The sequence below is a fragment of the Leptonychotes weddellii genome, chromosome 5 (genome assembly GCF_054177405.1).
Source record: "Leptonychotes weddellii isolate Sample4059 chromosome 5, ASM5417740v2, whole genome shotgun sequence".
NCBI classification, from domain to species: domain Eukaryota; kingdom Metazoa; phylum Chordata; class Mammalia; order Carnivora; family Phocidae; genus Leptonychotes; species Leptonychotes weddellii.
The window spans coordinates 103,729,558-103,745,239 of NC_138373.1; the positions used below are offsets into that span (position 1 = coordinate 103,729,558).

Genomic DNA, 15,682 nt, shown 5'->3' on the forward strand with positions numbered 1-15,682 from the left:
GTCCTCCCTGACACAAAGGGGGGGTGGCATTAGCTTCCTTGGATTACCGGTCAGGACTGCAGCGTAAGAGGTTTGGCTCGAGTATTCAGAGAGTTGCAGAAGTAAATTTGAGTTAGCAAGAAGAATAAAAGAGGGAGCAAAAAGAGGTATTTGGGGGAAAATGAGGAGGTTTCTTCGCCTTTGTGTCTAAAAAGGGCTGGAATCGAAGTTTAGGAAGAACTGATTTTTAAAATTGCTTTTATGATTTGGATTCTAGTCTAAAGGGTACCTGCTTTAAACTTCCTGCCCTTAAAATAGAACACTACCATCACCCTTCAGCAGGTAGCTGCGTGTTTTGGAATTTCTCCCAGAAGAAAGGGCTCTCTCTGATCAAAGGCCTTACGGTGAAGCTCCACAGCGGCGATTACCTGTCCATGTGCGCTCTCCTTTGTTTCCGTGGGTGGGAATGGCGACAGAGTGCGTTATTTGTAGAACGCCTGAGGAAGGGGGCTTGGGCACCGGAGATATTTAGAATCTGCCTTTGGAACTGAAAAGCCGAGAGATGCCTTCCAGGGTATTGCAGGAAGAGACAAAGATAGACTGTTTACAGCCTGAAGGGGTGAGTTACAACAGGCTAGTTTTTCATGGGATTGGTCATAAACGTCTCTTCTCTGGGGGCCTTGGTTTGAATGTATTCCCACTTGGTATCCAGATAGTATTCACTGAGTGGCCAGTGTGGGATTTGGGTGGGCTGCCCCCTCCATTCCCCGATGGGCAAATGCTTCATTCAGCAGCGAGTCCCAACCTAAGTGTCCTAGTGGCCACAGCCGTACTCCTGCCCGTTCCGAGAGGTCAGGGCTGGGTTAGGCTCATGGGAGACAGTGTTGGGGAGAACCGACTGCTGCTGTCTGTGCTATTCTTGTTAGATGGATAAATAAAGGATTTCAGATTCCAGGGCTGCTGAACTGGCTTTCAGAGGCACCAAATTCATTTACAGTAATTTCCTGTCAACAGTGCACACTTATGTATAATACACACCCAGCAGAACTCATTAGTCCCAGACATGATTGCACACACTGCCTATTTGGGGGGGAAAAAAAAGCGTGCATGTGTGTGTATATATGTATAAAACATATTTATATTTATATATTTTTATATGCGTATATATTATATATGCATATATAATATTTTCAAAGTGATATCCAGGGACCTTCCAGAGTAGATTAAATTTATTGAGCACTTTTTATGCATCAGCTCATTTGATCCTCACAGTAACTTTATGATGTAAACATTAATGTTATCCTCGTTGGAGGTTATTCTTTTTGCCCCTCATGAGAGGTGCACCTGCCATGGACTAAAGGGTGGAGGAGGATGTTGGACTATGGGCAGGAAGCTTTTCAAAGGAAGTGATGGTCAGGCTGAATTTTAAAGGATTTGGGAGAAGTAGCCTTTTAGGAAAAAAAGCATTGCAGCAAAAGAATGTGTGAGAGCATGCATACTGCATTCAGCAAACTGTGGCATGCCTAGTGCCCGAGAAAGGAGATGGGGTTGAGGAGCCATCATCAAGTGAGGAAGCCTGGGCGGTTTTGGAGGGAGGATGTAGGGGTGGGGCAGGGGTGGTGTCCTGTATCCTCCAAGGGCCAGGTGTCTTCCTCGACATTTCAAGGAAAACTTCATTCCCAGCCACAAAATAATGTGTAATGAGTCTAAGGCAGAGTTCGAAAGGTGGTTTCTCTGTTTCTCATGGGCATTAGATAGGGCCACTTAGAAGAAAATGGTGGAGCTTGGAAGCCTGGTTTCCGAGCTGAATAAACAGGTGAAAAGCTGGTGCTCCCATTGACGGTGTCATCTTTCTGGCGCTATCTCTATAAAAGCTCCTGATTTGGGAACATCAAGTGTGCCAAAGGCTTATATTCTAAGTCTGGAAAAGGACCTGGGAGAAGATCTCACCATTAATGTCAGTGTACTCCCAAATTTCCCGCAGCTCTGCAGTGTGCGTGTACCAGCTGCCTCCAGGCCAACTACACGTGTGAGACAGATGGGGCCTGCATGGTTTCCATTTTCAACCTGGATGGGATGGAGCACCACGTGCGCACCTGCATCCCCAAAGTGGAGCTGGTCCCCGCTGGGAAGCCCTTCTACTGTCTGAGCTCCGAGGATCTCCGCAACACCCACTGCTGCTATACCGACTTCTGCAACAAGATCGACCTGAGGGTGCCCAGTGGTGAGTGGACACCCTTGTTGGACTATTGGCTCATCCTGGAGGTAGGGCACCCCCGTCATCTCATCCTTCTCTACTCCTGCCCAATCCCTTTGTTTGGTGATATGTAGAAGTACCTTTTTGATGTTCCCCAAGGTGACAAGGGGATGGGATTCCTCCCCACTCAGGTTTGTAGATGAGAGGTCGGAGGAGACAGATGGTCAAGGTAGTCCCAGGGTTGAAAACTGAGTTCTGGCCACTGGCTGAGCAGCCATGGGCAGCTGGTAAGGAGTGGGAGAGCCAGGCAGGGATCCCCCGCCCCCCGCAAGGTATGGAGACAACCGCTGAGCTGTGTGAAGGCAGCTGCTGGGTGAGGGTGATGGCAAGGCAGGACGAGAGACCAGAGTCGAAAAAGAAGGACAGCAATCAAGGCTGAGAAGGATTAGCTGGCATCCCTTTTGCAAGCGTACCATTTAGAAGGCATCACTGGGGAGAGCAAAAGAGGAGGGACTTAAAGCTGCAGGGCTTAAAGCAGCTGTTACGAGTGGAAGAGCAGAAGTTGGCCTGGGGCACTGAGGTGGGATAGTCCCATGAAATGCTGCGGATGACAAAGTGGCTTGTGAGTTGGACTGTCGAAAAGGGCTCCTCCATTGGAGAGGTTTGCATCTAAGAGCACCGGGCAGACACACAGCCTGGTAAGACCAGGGAGGTCAAGGGCACCTTGAACACAAGCAGAGGGAAAGGGCATTTTCACATGGAGGGAGGTATTGGGGACAGATAAGGCCAGAGCTTTCCCGTGTTTTTACTGTGTTCTTTCCCTCTCCTCTCTCACTTGACCCAGGTCACCTCAAGGAGTCTGAGCACCCTTCCATGTGGGGCCCCGTGGAGCTGGTAGGCATTATTGCTGGCCCAGTGTTCCTCCTGTTTCTCATCATCATCATTGTTTTCCTTGTCATTAACTATCATCAGCGTGTCTATCACAACCGCCAGAGACTGGACATGGAAGATCCCTCATGTGAGATGTGTCTCTCCAAAGACAAGACGCTCCAGGATCTTGTCTACGATCTCTCCACATCGGGGTCTGGCTCAGGTACTGAGTCCTTTAGCGATTGTGTCTGTTGTTGGTCTTCGTCACCAGTTCCCAGCAGGATAGAACGTTTGTGAAGAAGGCTGGGCCTTGCACTTGTTTCTGCCTGCATTGAGGTGTTTGGCTTCCTAATTCCCCTTCTTTTGGAGTCTGATATGTAATAAGATAATGGGTCCACAGAAAATCTTTCATTCCCTGGGATTCCAAAGGCCAAGTACAAAACTCTCCATTCCAGAAACCCTGCCTCTCCAAGTCTTGCAACTATACATGTGTTAAAATTCACCTGGTTCCACCTGAGCAGCGGAGTGCTCAATGGAAGGGCCCCTTTGGAGAAACAGGAGTGTGCCGGGTTTCTGTGAGGTGGTGACAGCTAATCATTGATCTCCGAGCAACCACAAGGGGAGTTTAAGGACACTGAGGAAAGCTGAGAGCTGGGGTTTAGTGAATCATTGACTTGTACCAGTTGCCCAAGGGTTTTCTGGTGCAGGTTACATAAAGGCAGCCTGGGCTTGTGGCATAGGATCGGTACCATTCGCTTCCTGCACTGCCTGTGGACCGACTCTCTCCTAGACGAGGGAATTGAACCGAACCCTGGACCTTCGTGTGAGCCCGGAATTCAGGATAAAGGGACTGGGGCTGCTCAGGTCTCAGGGCATAGCTCAGCTAGCTATTAGATGTGAAACGACTGCGAAAGAGTCTTTTTATGAAGATAAGCAATTATTTTAGTGATGGGGGTATTCTGTCCTTGTAAAAAAAAAAATAATAATCTGCAAAGGTCTCTATTGCTGTTCTAGCTAAAACATACAGAATCATATTGTGAGAATTCTGTGTGTGTTTATGTATGTTTCCTTGCCGTGTGACAAAGACTATTGTTCTGTAGGGAAATTATGCCATCAGTCATGGCCAGACATTCCTCCTTGAACACAAGGAATACTTTGAGCTGTGACATCTCCTGAATTTCAGTGGTTTTGCCTTTATTAAAGCTCTGCAGTAGAGAGTGCCAAAATGATGGATATATTTAAAAGCTGCATATTTTTAGGAAGAGAGAAAATATATGTCTTGTTCTTTGCTGAAAGAGGTAGGGCAGTGGTTAGAACTGCCTGGCTGACTCTGCGACTTGATTTGCTGTCACAGGAGGGTAGCTCAGGTCTTCTGGAGTCCTTTTTAAGATCAGAACTAGCTGAGGCTAGCGAAGGTCCGTGGTGGTTACTTAGTCATCTGGAGTAAAATGACTAATAACTGTTTCTCCTTGGAGGTTCTAGTCCCTTCTTAGTTCCAAATATGCAGAGCTTTGAAGGTGTTGGAGTTTTAATACTGTGGTTTTTAAAGTGATAAGTGCTTATGTGACTTTCAAGTCCCTTCAACAAGTACGTGTTGAATACCCTGTGGGTGACACAAGCTAAACAAAGATGAAAACGGCTGACCCAGGATTGGATAGAAAAAATGGGGATTGCTGGGAAAGGGTCTCATGGGGGAGGATGCATTTAAAGGGGTCTTGAAGACGGAGTTGGAGGTTTTAAGAGAGGTAAGAGGACAGGGAACATTCCAGGCCAAGGAGAACCCCTTGAGCAAAAGCACAAAAAGGCACGAAAGTTCACCATGTGTTTAGGGGACGATATAGAGGCTGGCATGCCCTGCCCACACTGGGGGGTGGGGACTGGCAGCACAGCTCAGGTGGGCAGGCCCTTGGGCGCTGTGCTTTATCCAGTAAGGTGAGAGGCATCTACCGGAAGTTTTCATGTGGCAAAGTAAACGTTCATATTTTCCCGTGGAAGGCATTCTGGCAGTGGTGTGGAGGTTGAATTCACTCATTCACCAACCTCCTGTTAGCGAGGGCAGGGTGAGGCAGGGCTGTGTGTGGGTGTGCAGGGCAGGAACAGGGCGACGAGGGAGGTGGAAAGACCAGTTGGGAGTCTTTTAAAGACGGTCCAGAACCTGGATGGGCACAGGGGGGATGGAGAGGAGGGGTCCGATGTGAGAGACATTTTGGTGGTTCTGTAGTGTTGTAGTTAAGAGCATAAACTTTGGGAGTCAGACAGTTCTAGACTTTAATCCCTTCTTTGCCACTTGCTGCCTATAGGAGTTCAAATGAGTTACTTAACTTTCCATTTTGAGCCTTAGTTTTCTTGTCTGTAAAATGGGGATAATGACACCATCTACCTTATAGGTGGTTGTGAGGAAATGAGATCATTTAAAGCTTTATCATAGTTTCTAGTGCATAGTAAGCCTCCAGTAAATGGGATTCACATCCACAGGACTTAGGGATTAATAACATGTTTATTTGGTCTGGGAGAGGAAGTGAGAGAGCTCCGAGTCAGTCTGATGGTAAGTGTGATTGGATAGATAGGGGGACTGCTGAAGGGGGCAAATGAAGCAGTAAATGAGCCCTGTGAAGACAGTGAAGTTACTCTTAGGATAAGCGTGGGAAGTCTCTCCTTGCGTATCAGGAGCTTGACCTGAGCCGAGCTTTGGAGAGCAGTGGGAACCTTGTGTGCCCAACCACAGTTTGGCTTTCATGGGCCATGCAGCACCGCCCTCTAGTGGCCGTGGAGCAGAGCACCCCCAGTCCTCAAGCCCCGTCTTTCACCTTCTCTGCCCTCTTTCCTCTTCAGTCGGCATAAAGCAGTTGTGGGTGGACTGGCCCACGAGAGGCCGGCTGCAGAGTTGGTGAATCTGGTCAGACGTTGTGTGCGAATCTGTCACCCGTACTAACTGAAAGGAAGAATTGCTTAGATGAGGCACAGCTAATCTCATGCGTTTCCCTTTCTGTGTTTGCTCACTGCCAGTCACTGCCGGGCTTAGCCCTCTGCCGGCTCACCTAGCCGTGTGCAGGGGCAGCCACAGCTCTCCTTGGTCAGGGGACCGGGGTGGCTTGGAGGCACTGTGTGGTAATGGCCTTTCCAGTGTGGCAGTGAGAGTGGGTGTTGCAAAGTTCAGCAAATTTACAATGTCCGCTTTCTTTCCATTCTTCGGTCCACAGGGTTGCCCCTTTTTGTCCAGCGCACAGTGGCCCGAACCATCGTTTTGCAGGAGATTATTGGCAAGGGCCGGTTTGGGGAAGTGTGGCGTGGCCGCTGGAGGGGTGGGGACGTGGCTGTGAAGATTTTCTCTTCTCGTGAAGAACGGTCTTGGTTCCGGGAAGCAGAGATCTACCAGACGGTCATGCTGCGCCACGAGAACATCCTTGGATTTATTGCTGCTGACAATAAAGGTAACGAGCTGGGTTTGGATATAGGGGCTCCCAAAGCCAACAGTAGCCCCAGATGGACGGGGTGACTGGGGAAGTTGAACAGCTCTGGGACCGCCTTCATAGTTATTACCCATAGAAGGAGAATCTGAATAAGCTGATAGTCTCTCCAACTTCTCTTCTATGAAAAGCTTATACCGAAACCCAGGCCATTAAGCAAGCAAACAGTTATTAAGCAGATAAACAAGATAAACCCCTCATCCTACCTGCTCACTTCCCATTCGTAACACCCCTTCCCGTCACCCCTAGTGCAGTCCCCGCCCGGGCTTCATTTAGTTTACCTTGCACATCACTGGGATGAGGAATCGTGGCCTCAGCCCCTGCCAGGGCAGGGAGCCCAGAGAAGCATGTGGCTCACGTCTGTGATATAATCCGCATCATACACACGGGTAGCGGAGCAGGCCCAGCGGGGCTGACCTGGCTGCCCCCAGGTGTTACCTCCTCGTGATCTTTCAGGCTCAGCTTTTGGTCTGCTTGGACCTGAGGTCCCTTGGTTCCTCCTTCTTCTCCCTTCTGATTTTTCTTTAGTTTCTGAGTCTCTGTTGTGTGGCCAGGCACGTCCTTGTTTTCGAGGGCTTCACTGAGCAGCAAAGCGAGAAGTAAAGAAATAGTTAATTCCAGGAAGTAATCAAACTGTAAGCTCTTCTAGTTTGCACAAATTGGGGGTGAGGTGGGGGTCGGGGAGGTCACACTTGAGCTTGATTGAGGCCGGGGTGTCAGGAGTCGGTGAAGAAGACGACTCAGTGGGAAGGGCACTGCAGACACACACGTAGAGGTGAGGGGTGCCTGGGACCCTGCAGCTCACAGGCACGGCTCCGTGAGGGGAGAGGCGGCCGATGCCAGGCCACAGAGGGCCTCCTCGAGAGCATTACCTTTTATTCTGAGGTAATGGGTGGTGCTTGGAGTTGCACTCATTCATGCACTCACATCCGTTGACCACTGCAGGGCAGGACCTCTGCCCGCTGTGCCGATGGTCACACGGGGTCCCCCCGCGGTCCTTGCCCTCGCAGCTCCTGGAAAGCAGAGGCATCAGGTACGTGGGCAGGTAGCAGAGAGTCTGGAGCCGGAAAGCCCATGCGGCCTTCGCGTGCGCACTGGAGAAGAGTCGCCCTGGCAGCTGGGACAGAGGCTGCTCCCGGGACATGGCAGTTTCTAGAAGTTCATGTCTCTGAAGCCTATGGAAGATGCTAAGTGTTTATTTTTCTTTCCTAAGACAGCAGCAGACTGCCGATTCCTCATATTACTGTGGGGCTTTGTCGTGGCCTCAACTGCCCCCAAGCTGAAGAGGCTCGGGCTCAAACACAAGGGAGGAAGGGGAAGAGAGAATGTTTACTCCCTTTGAGTAAATTGTGCTTTTTTTAAAACAGCATCTTTTGAGAACACTTCCATTTTACGTACAGCTTAAAGGCTCAGAAGATGTCTTCCCTTTTAACTTGGACTTACTGCCAGCATCCTCATGACTTCAGGGCTGGTTGGAGCGCAAGAGTGCTATGCTGGGTGGGCCCCTTGTTCGGAATCAGGGAAGCCAAAATTGGTGCCGTTCCAAGAGCCACTCCCTTTATTGATTCTGGCAGCTCGTGTGGAACAGGGATCTGGCTGTAAAAATTCACATTAGGGCCAAGGGAGGAGAAAAATCGGACTCCTTCGTTTTTGCCTTTTTAGCATGATATATATATATATATATATATATATATATATAGTATAGTGTCCCGGAACTAACACCGGCCTGGAATTTGGAGATCTCAATCCAATTTCCAGTCTTCCTATTGACAGCAGCATAACCTAATTAGATTACCAGCTTTGGGTCTTTCTTTTTTTCCTTCCTCCTTCCTACTACACACTGCCTCTCATCCCCCACCCCGTATAAAAGTGCGTGCTGTCCAGCATCCATTGCTCTTCCGAGGATAAGATGACCTCTCTGGAATACTTGGAATTGTGCTCTTCGTGCACTGAAAAGCCTTTTTTTGGTCTGGAATACGGGAACGCACAAAGGAGCTCTTTGCTCTGCTCCCAGAGAGCGAGCTCATGGCCTGGTAGGAGCCGTGGACTGAAAGGAAACATTACGGATGAGCCAGCTGCTGGGGCTAGGCTGCGCTCACAGGATCTTGGAGCACAGAGGAGGGTCTGCGAAGCGTTCCTCCTTGGCAGCAGTGGGTGCAGTCAGTCTTGGTCTCATGAGTAGATGAGTAGGTCTTGTTCAGACTCCGACAGCCACCTAAGGAAGAATGTTGTTCTTCTGTCCTTCTTGGACCCCCACACTGGTGACCAAGTGTAGATGAAACAGGTATAGAGGGGGAGCCTCAGGAGGTATGGAGGCAAGAAGCGTGAATTCAAGAGTCTAGCTGGAGTTCGTGTTGTTCACATATTCTTTACCGCCTTAACCTTTTTGCTGGTAGTTGTGCCTCTTCCAGAACTCCTCTGTGGTTCTCTGCAGATAATGGCACCTGGACACAGCTGTGGCTCGTCTCAGACTACCATGAGCATGGCTCCCTGTTTGATTATCTTAACCGATACACGGTGACGATCGAGGGGATGATTAAGCTGGCCTTGTCTGCGGCTAGCGGGCTAGCACACCTGCACATGGAGATTGTAGGTACCCAAGGTGAGTGGACCCCACTGAGGGGCAGGCAAGTTGCATAGCCTTTGAAAGCCGGTACCATCCTCATTTAGTTCCCAGAACTCCCTTTTACTGAGGAGGTTGGAGGTAGGCCTCAGGAACTGTGGCCTAATCTAAGGGAGAGAGGTTTGCGTTTTTCTGGAGAACCGAAGGTGTCTCCAGGGGGGTCTTTCGACCTCCGTCTTTAGAATTCCTTCAGGGGCTCTGGAACATAAAGATTCCAGTGTTTGTCCTCTGTTGGCCCAGCACGATAGTTGGGTGGTAAGCCAGTGTTCTGTCCTCCCAGAAGTCCACCACACACACGTAAAAGAATGGCGCCCAGAAGAGAAAAGGAGCACAGTTTGCTAATGTCACGTCACACGTTTGCTGTTGGCGACAGGTGGCTTACGGACTGCGTGCTGGACTAGACACTGGGCTTTACAAACCCAGGAAGGTTCTCCTGGAGGAAACAGACCCGAGGCTTCTTTGTATGTTGACTGTGACATCAGCTCTTTGGGGGATCACGGTTCTCGTCCGGGCGGCAGGTGTGCTGTGCTCCCTGATTTCTGGTTGACCAGGGCCACGGCTCTTGCTGGCCTTGAGGGAAAGCCATTAACGTTTGATCCTGTTCCTAACCCCTGTGTGATAGTGGCGGGCCTTATCTTCGCCTCTTTGACCGTAAAAACCTCGCCAGTATAGCAGTTTTTCTTGGAATTCCTTAGCAGTTCTGTCCTGGAGCATATCAGTTCAGGGAAAGGCAAGGAGGAGGAGGAGTGAGAATCACTAATACGCATGCCCTTCTAAGCTCTTCACTTACCTACATTAATGCGTTTAATCCTCACATTGCCATCAAGTAAGGACTGGGGTAGCCTCATCTTACGGATGAGAAGACAGAGGTGCAGACGGGTTAAGTCGCTTTTTTAGGGTTACCGGGTTAGTGGGAGGCAAAGCCAGAACTTGGACCCACGCAGTCTGGCTGCAGAGTCTATGCTTCTAACATTTATGCTATCTCTCTGTAAAGATCCTTATTTTTTTCTCTGCCAGGGAAGCCTGGAATTGCTCATCGAGACTTAAAATCAAAGAACATCCTGGTGAAGAAAAATGGCATGTGCGCCATTGCAGACCTGGGCCTGGCTGTCCGCCATGATGCGGTCACGGACACCATCGACATCGCCCCAAATCAGAGGGTGGGGACCAAGCGGTAGGAAGGCCCTGGGCCTCTGCCTTTGCCCTACCCTTGTACTGAGGAGCGCATGGGCGCCCTTTCCCGTCTCTAAAGGAGAAAGAGGCATAGAGGAGGACGTGTGGCCCTTGCTCTCCGACAGCCGAAAGCTGAATTGAAGCCCCATTCCACACACTGGAGAGCTGAGCTGGTTGCGTCTAACAGATACGGGTGCTGTGAGCATGGCTCTAGAGAACTACAGACACGTAGATCTTCTTGGTATTGGGCAGGGGGAGGCAGCAGAGAAAGAGAATCTGGAGAAAGATTCGGAAGGGGGCCAGGCTGCAGGCTTGGCTGGGACAAAGAGGAAGAATGTGCAGTCCCCACAGGTACTTGTTCGGAGGCGGGGAGTGTGTCAGAGAGCAGGTTTGCCAAGCTCGAGCGGAGGTGATCGAGGGTGGAGATTGGGGGCACATTCAGGATTATGGGCCTGCTTCCCGCTTCATACAGAAGTGAAGTAAGAAGTAAGGAATTATGATTGTAGATTGACTTCATGAGTTGGAAATGGAAATGTCTTGTAATGGGACAGAAGAGGAGGTCTATTTATCTGCCAAATTTCACTCAAGTGTGCTGCTCCTTTCCCCCTTCCTTCTGACCTGAATGAGTGCAGCGCCCCTGTGGGGGGGTTGGGGGGTGTGGGGAGTGGCTCGAGTAGTACTAACTAACTGAGGGAGACCTTGATGATCACCTAGAATTCATTTTCATTTTTATTTGTAATTAGGTGAGATAACATAAGTTCAGAGTGAAATATAAATTCAGCCCATCACTGTGGCTACATTTAATAAAGTCTAAGACCCCAGCAGCAACCAGATATTATGGATTGCCCTGTGCTCCACAGTACAGATACTTCTGCCAAGAAATCAAAACATGCTTAAAATACATCTTGATGGTTAAAAAAATAGAAGTACAAATAAGAGCAGCCTAGTATCACCCAGCCTCTGCTGAAGTGTTTAGATTCGAATCCAAAACATGGGAGTTTGCAATAAAGAGAACTGATCACTTCCTTCTCCTCAAGGGGCATTCTTAGGGTGATGCCTTTCCACATTCAGAGGGCCCCTGAATCACTACTTGGATTTAAACAAAGAAATCATCCTTTTCTTGGCATGATCTTGTTTCCTTTGCTATTGCAGATACATGGCCCCCGAAGTGCTCGATGAAACCATTAACATGAAGCACTTCGACTCCTTCAAATGTGCTGATATCTATGCCCTCGGGCTTGTATACTGGGAGATTGCTCGAAGATGCAATTCCGGAGGTACCTTTCTCTTTTGCCTTCTCTTGCTCCTACCTCCCAGTGCAGGTTGTTGGGTCACGTCAGGGTGCTCACCCGAGGGTGCTGGTGTTTCCTTGCCTCCTTTCTCTTTACAACCTGTTGGGTGTCTAGTGCCAGAACCCATCACACTTAGGGTTCTCATCAAAGATGAGGGAATCCTGGAGGTGGTTGTACTAAAGGTGTGTTGATTCTGTTGAATAGTGCTTTTTTAAAAATTTTATTTATTTTTTTAAATTATTTTTATTTATTGGGATGCCTGGGTGGCTCAGTCGTTAAGCGTCTGCCTTCGGCTCAGGTCATGATCCCAGGGTCCTGGGATCGAGCCCCACGTCGGGCTCCCTGCTCTGTGGGAAGCCTGCTTCTCCCTCTCCCACTCCCCCTGCTTGTGTTCCCTCTCTTGCTGTGTCTCTCTCTCTCAAATAAATAAATAAAATCGTAAAAAAAAAAATTTTATTAATTTTAGAGAGTTGGGGGGCAGAGGGAGAGGGAGAGAGAGAGACTCTCAAGCAGGCTCCACGCCCAGCATGGAGCCCGACTCGGGACTCAGTCCCAGGACCCCGAGATCATGACCTGAGCCGAAATCAAGAGTCGAACACTTAACCAATTGTGCCATCTAGGTGCCCCTGTTGAATAGTGTTTTACGTTGTGGTAACCATTCCGGAGGCTTGTTTGGCTTGTTGTTTTGTTTTAACACATTGTCCTTATCGATCCTCGGAGGTTGGGAAAGCCCTGGGCAGGAATAGCACAGGACCAGTGCAGGGGTGCTCCTTTACATGAGAGGCAGTATGTTCTGACACCAGCTCTCAAGCCACAGTGCTGGGCTTTCAATGATAAAATAATGGTGGCAATTTCTGAATTTGGAACAGAAAGTTTATTAACATATAAAATTTTCTCAAAATGAGTTTTTTTGTTCTGTAATTTTTTCTTACACCTTCGGCCTTTGTACCTGCTCACCCATGTCAGAACCTAGTGAAAGGTAGTATCAGATCTAGCAGGAAACATTTTTTATCATTAGCTTAGTGCATCAGTATTATACGGTGACTTCTAAGTATTCTGCCACGTGAACAAGTTCAAGAACCACTAGAACCTTTTCCTCAGCCGTTTATCTCTGATGTAAAAGATTCCAGGTCAATGGAAATGAAATAAAATGAAATGAACTGGTAAGTCTTCCAGCAGAACCCTCTTCTGTTTTACTGCCCTTTTCCCTCTCTCATATGTTTGGGAAGATTCCCATTATGGAGCAGGCACCTAGGTATTATTCATGGAATTGCACATCTAACATTTTTTTAAATTTATTTTTTAAGTAAACTCTACCCCCCAACGTGGGGCTCAAACTCACGATCCTGAGATCAAGAGTCACGTGCTCTATTGACTGAGCCAGGCAGGCACCCCTAAAATTTTGATCATTATATACAGATAAAACAGATACGAAAAATCTGGTCACACCATCCAGAAGTTGGGGCTAAGTATTCTAATAATACTAATATTTACTTGCCACTCGCTGTGTGTGAACTCATTTCATCTGTACTGCAAAACCTAAGAGGTTGGTACTGTTATTTTCATAATTTTGCAGATGAGAATGAGTCACAGTGAAATTAGGTGATTTGTCCAAGGTCACACCAAATTACTAGGATTCAAACACTGGCAGACTGAGGCCAGAGCATAGGTTCTCAACTACCCCTTAGATAATTATCAAGTCAGACCCTATTTACAAATCTGTCCCATTAGCTCAGAACAGTAGAATTTTTCCTGGGAAAGGGCATGGGAAAGTTACATTGGATTTTTTAAATTAGCTTTTTATTATGGAAAGTATTTCAGTTTATAGCTCTAAAAGATAAGGACTTAAAAAATATAACACTGTCACTTTAAAAAGTGAATAGTAATACCATTTAACCAGTCCGGGTTGAGATTTCCCCAGTTGTCTCCAGATTTTTTTTGAACAGTTTGTTCAAATTAGGGTTCAAATTATGTCCATCAACTGCAGTTGATTGATACACATCTTTTTTTTTTTTTTTTTTAAGATTTTATTTATTTGACAGAGGCACAGTGAGAGAGGGAACACAAGCAGGGGAATGGGGAGAGGGAGAAGCAGGCTTCCCACAGAGCGGGGAGCCCGATGCGGGGCTCGATCCCAGGACCCTGGGATCATGACCTGAGCTGAAGGCAGACGCTTAATGACTGAGCCACCCAGGCGCCCCGATTGATACACATCTTAAGTCTCTTATAATCTGCGGGTTCCCCCTCCACTTTTTTTTTCCTCTGCAGTTTATTTTATTGGAGAATCCAGGTCGTTTGCCCTGTAGTTTTCCTATCTAGATGTTGCCAGTAACCTTTTCTTGGCATTCACGTGTCCTACTGTTCCTGTGGATTTCCTGTGACAGTTACATCTAATGACTAGATTCACACGCACACACATAATTTTTTTTCCCCAAGTTGTTCTGTTACCGGGCACATAATGCTGGTTATCTCTCTTTCTGTGTCTTTGTGATGTTAACAGCTATCAGTGATCATTGTCCAAATCCAAATTCATTTAGAGGTTGAAAAATGCCAATATTCTGATACTGTCAATCCTCAAATATTATCTAGATTTCTTTTTTATTTTTTTAAATTTAAACAATTTTTTCTTAAGTAAACAAACCCTACTCCACACATGGGGCTCAAGCTCACAACTCCAAAGTCACATACTCTCCTGACTAAGCCAGCCAGGTGCCCCCAGATTTCTTCTTTAAAGAGAAACTTCCCCTAATCGTTTGGCTACCAAGATACGTAATTTGAGTAGGGAAGGCAGGAAAAACACTTGATTCTTTCCATTTATGTACCATTTTTCAAAACAATCAGTTTGTTCCCTCTCATCCTGCAAAGGTGACTGAGGTTTTTGGTGTCCTTTTTCTTTTTCTTTTTTTTAGTATTGTGAACTGGTGGATTTAAAATATTTGCTTCCATTGAAGTGATTAATTAGTCCTGCTTTGCTTAAATGTTCTCATCTTTGGCCACTTGGGAGCTTTCCAAGTCGGTGCCTTTTGACATGACCTCAGTAGTCTTTGATAGTTTGCTTGCTTTTGGTATGACAAAGATGTTCCTGGCTAGTCCCATTCTTGGAACCCACCCCCCTCTCCAAGGAGCCCTAGCTCCTCTTAGTGGGAAGTGGTATTTACAGATCACAGTGTAAGTGTTGTCATAGGTTTTTGAGTACTGCCCTCCTTCTGGTGATAACTCAGGTGGGTATTTCCTTTTCTCCCAGGAGTCCATGAAGAATATCAGCTGCCATATTATGACTTAGTGCCCTCTGACCCTTCCATTGAGGAAATGCGAAAGGTCGTATGTGACCAGAAGCTACGTCCCAACATCCCCAACTGGTGGCAGAGTTATGAGGTAGGAAGCTTCCCAGCCTCCTGTGGCTTTTCCATCTGCCTGATTTTTCTACTTTAGAAAAAGGGTTTCCTAATTTAAAAAAAAAAAAAGAAAAGAAAAAGGGGTTTCCCAACGAGGAGGCTGTGCCCAGAGGTAACCCCTGAGTGGTCAGTTACATACTACTGCGTGCTGTTGTATACTAAGCCCTGAGGGTCCATGGTGCCTTGTCCTGGGCACTGTAGGGTCCCCTTGCCAATGGACAGCCTAGTAGGAGAAAAATCTGTGTCTTGGGGATCAAGCCCAGAGAGGTAGTCAACAAGAGACAGAAACAAAAACTGAGTGGGAACTGTTAGACCTGTCTAACTAGAAAAATGGCTCTGGAAGCACAGGGGTGAGCTGAGCTCTGTGGAAGAGTCGAGAAGAGGCATCCATGAAAGAAGCTCAGCCTGGGTGTAGAAGAACGGCAGGACAGGACTTAGCGAGAAGGCATGTCTGTGAGGGAGGCGGCCTTTCTAAAAACTCAGAAGGGAGGAGGGTGTGAAGGGTTGGAATTTGGGAGAGATGGCAGCTGAAGTGGGGCGGGGACAGCATTTGGGGGGGAAATTGAAATGAGGACAAACTTACGATACAGGTTCCTAATAAACACGGCATTCTGGGGTCTTAGAGTCTTCAGGGGGAGCAGGGTTTGCCCAGCCAAGTGTAGGTGGGACTCCTTGGCCCTGGTGGC

At 47.8% G+C, this 15,682-nt stretch overlaps 1 protein-coding gene across 5 annotated transcripts in view; it reads left to right on the top strand.

Moving 5' to 3' along the window:
• The window catches only part of ACVR1B (activin A receptor type 1B), a 34,640-nt gene that overhangs the window by 14,906 nt on the left and 4,052 nt on the right, over positions 1-15,682 (top strand). For 3 of the 5 annotated variants that reach the window (XM_081821707.1, XM_081821708.1, XM_081821709.1), the window contains 7 exons: positions 1,964-2,203; positions 3,021-3,269; positions 6,247-6,477; positions 8,948-9,115; positions 10,154-10,310; positions 11,462-11,586; positions 14,846-14,976. In XM_081821707.1, the coding sequence (XP_081677833.1) occupies positions 1,964-2,203; positions 3,021-3,269; positions 6,247-6,477; positions 8,948-9,115; positions 10,154-10,310; positions 11,462-11,586; positions 14,846-14,976 (1,301 nt within the window). Of the gene's footprint in view, positions 1-1,963; positions 2,245-3,020; positions 3,270-6,246; positions 6,478-8,947; positions 9,116-10,153; positions 10,311-11,461; positions 11,587-14,845; positions 14,977-15,682 lie in introns of those variants that run through there. The other 2 variants (XM_081821711.1, XM_081821710.1) reach the window with 2 other exon arrangements.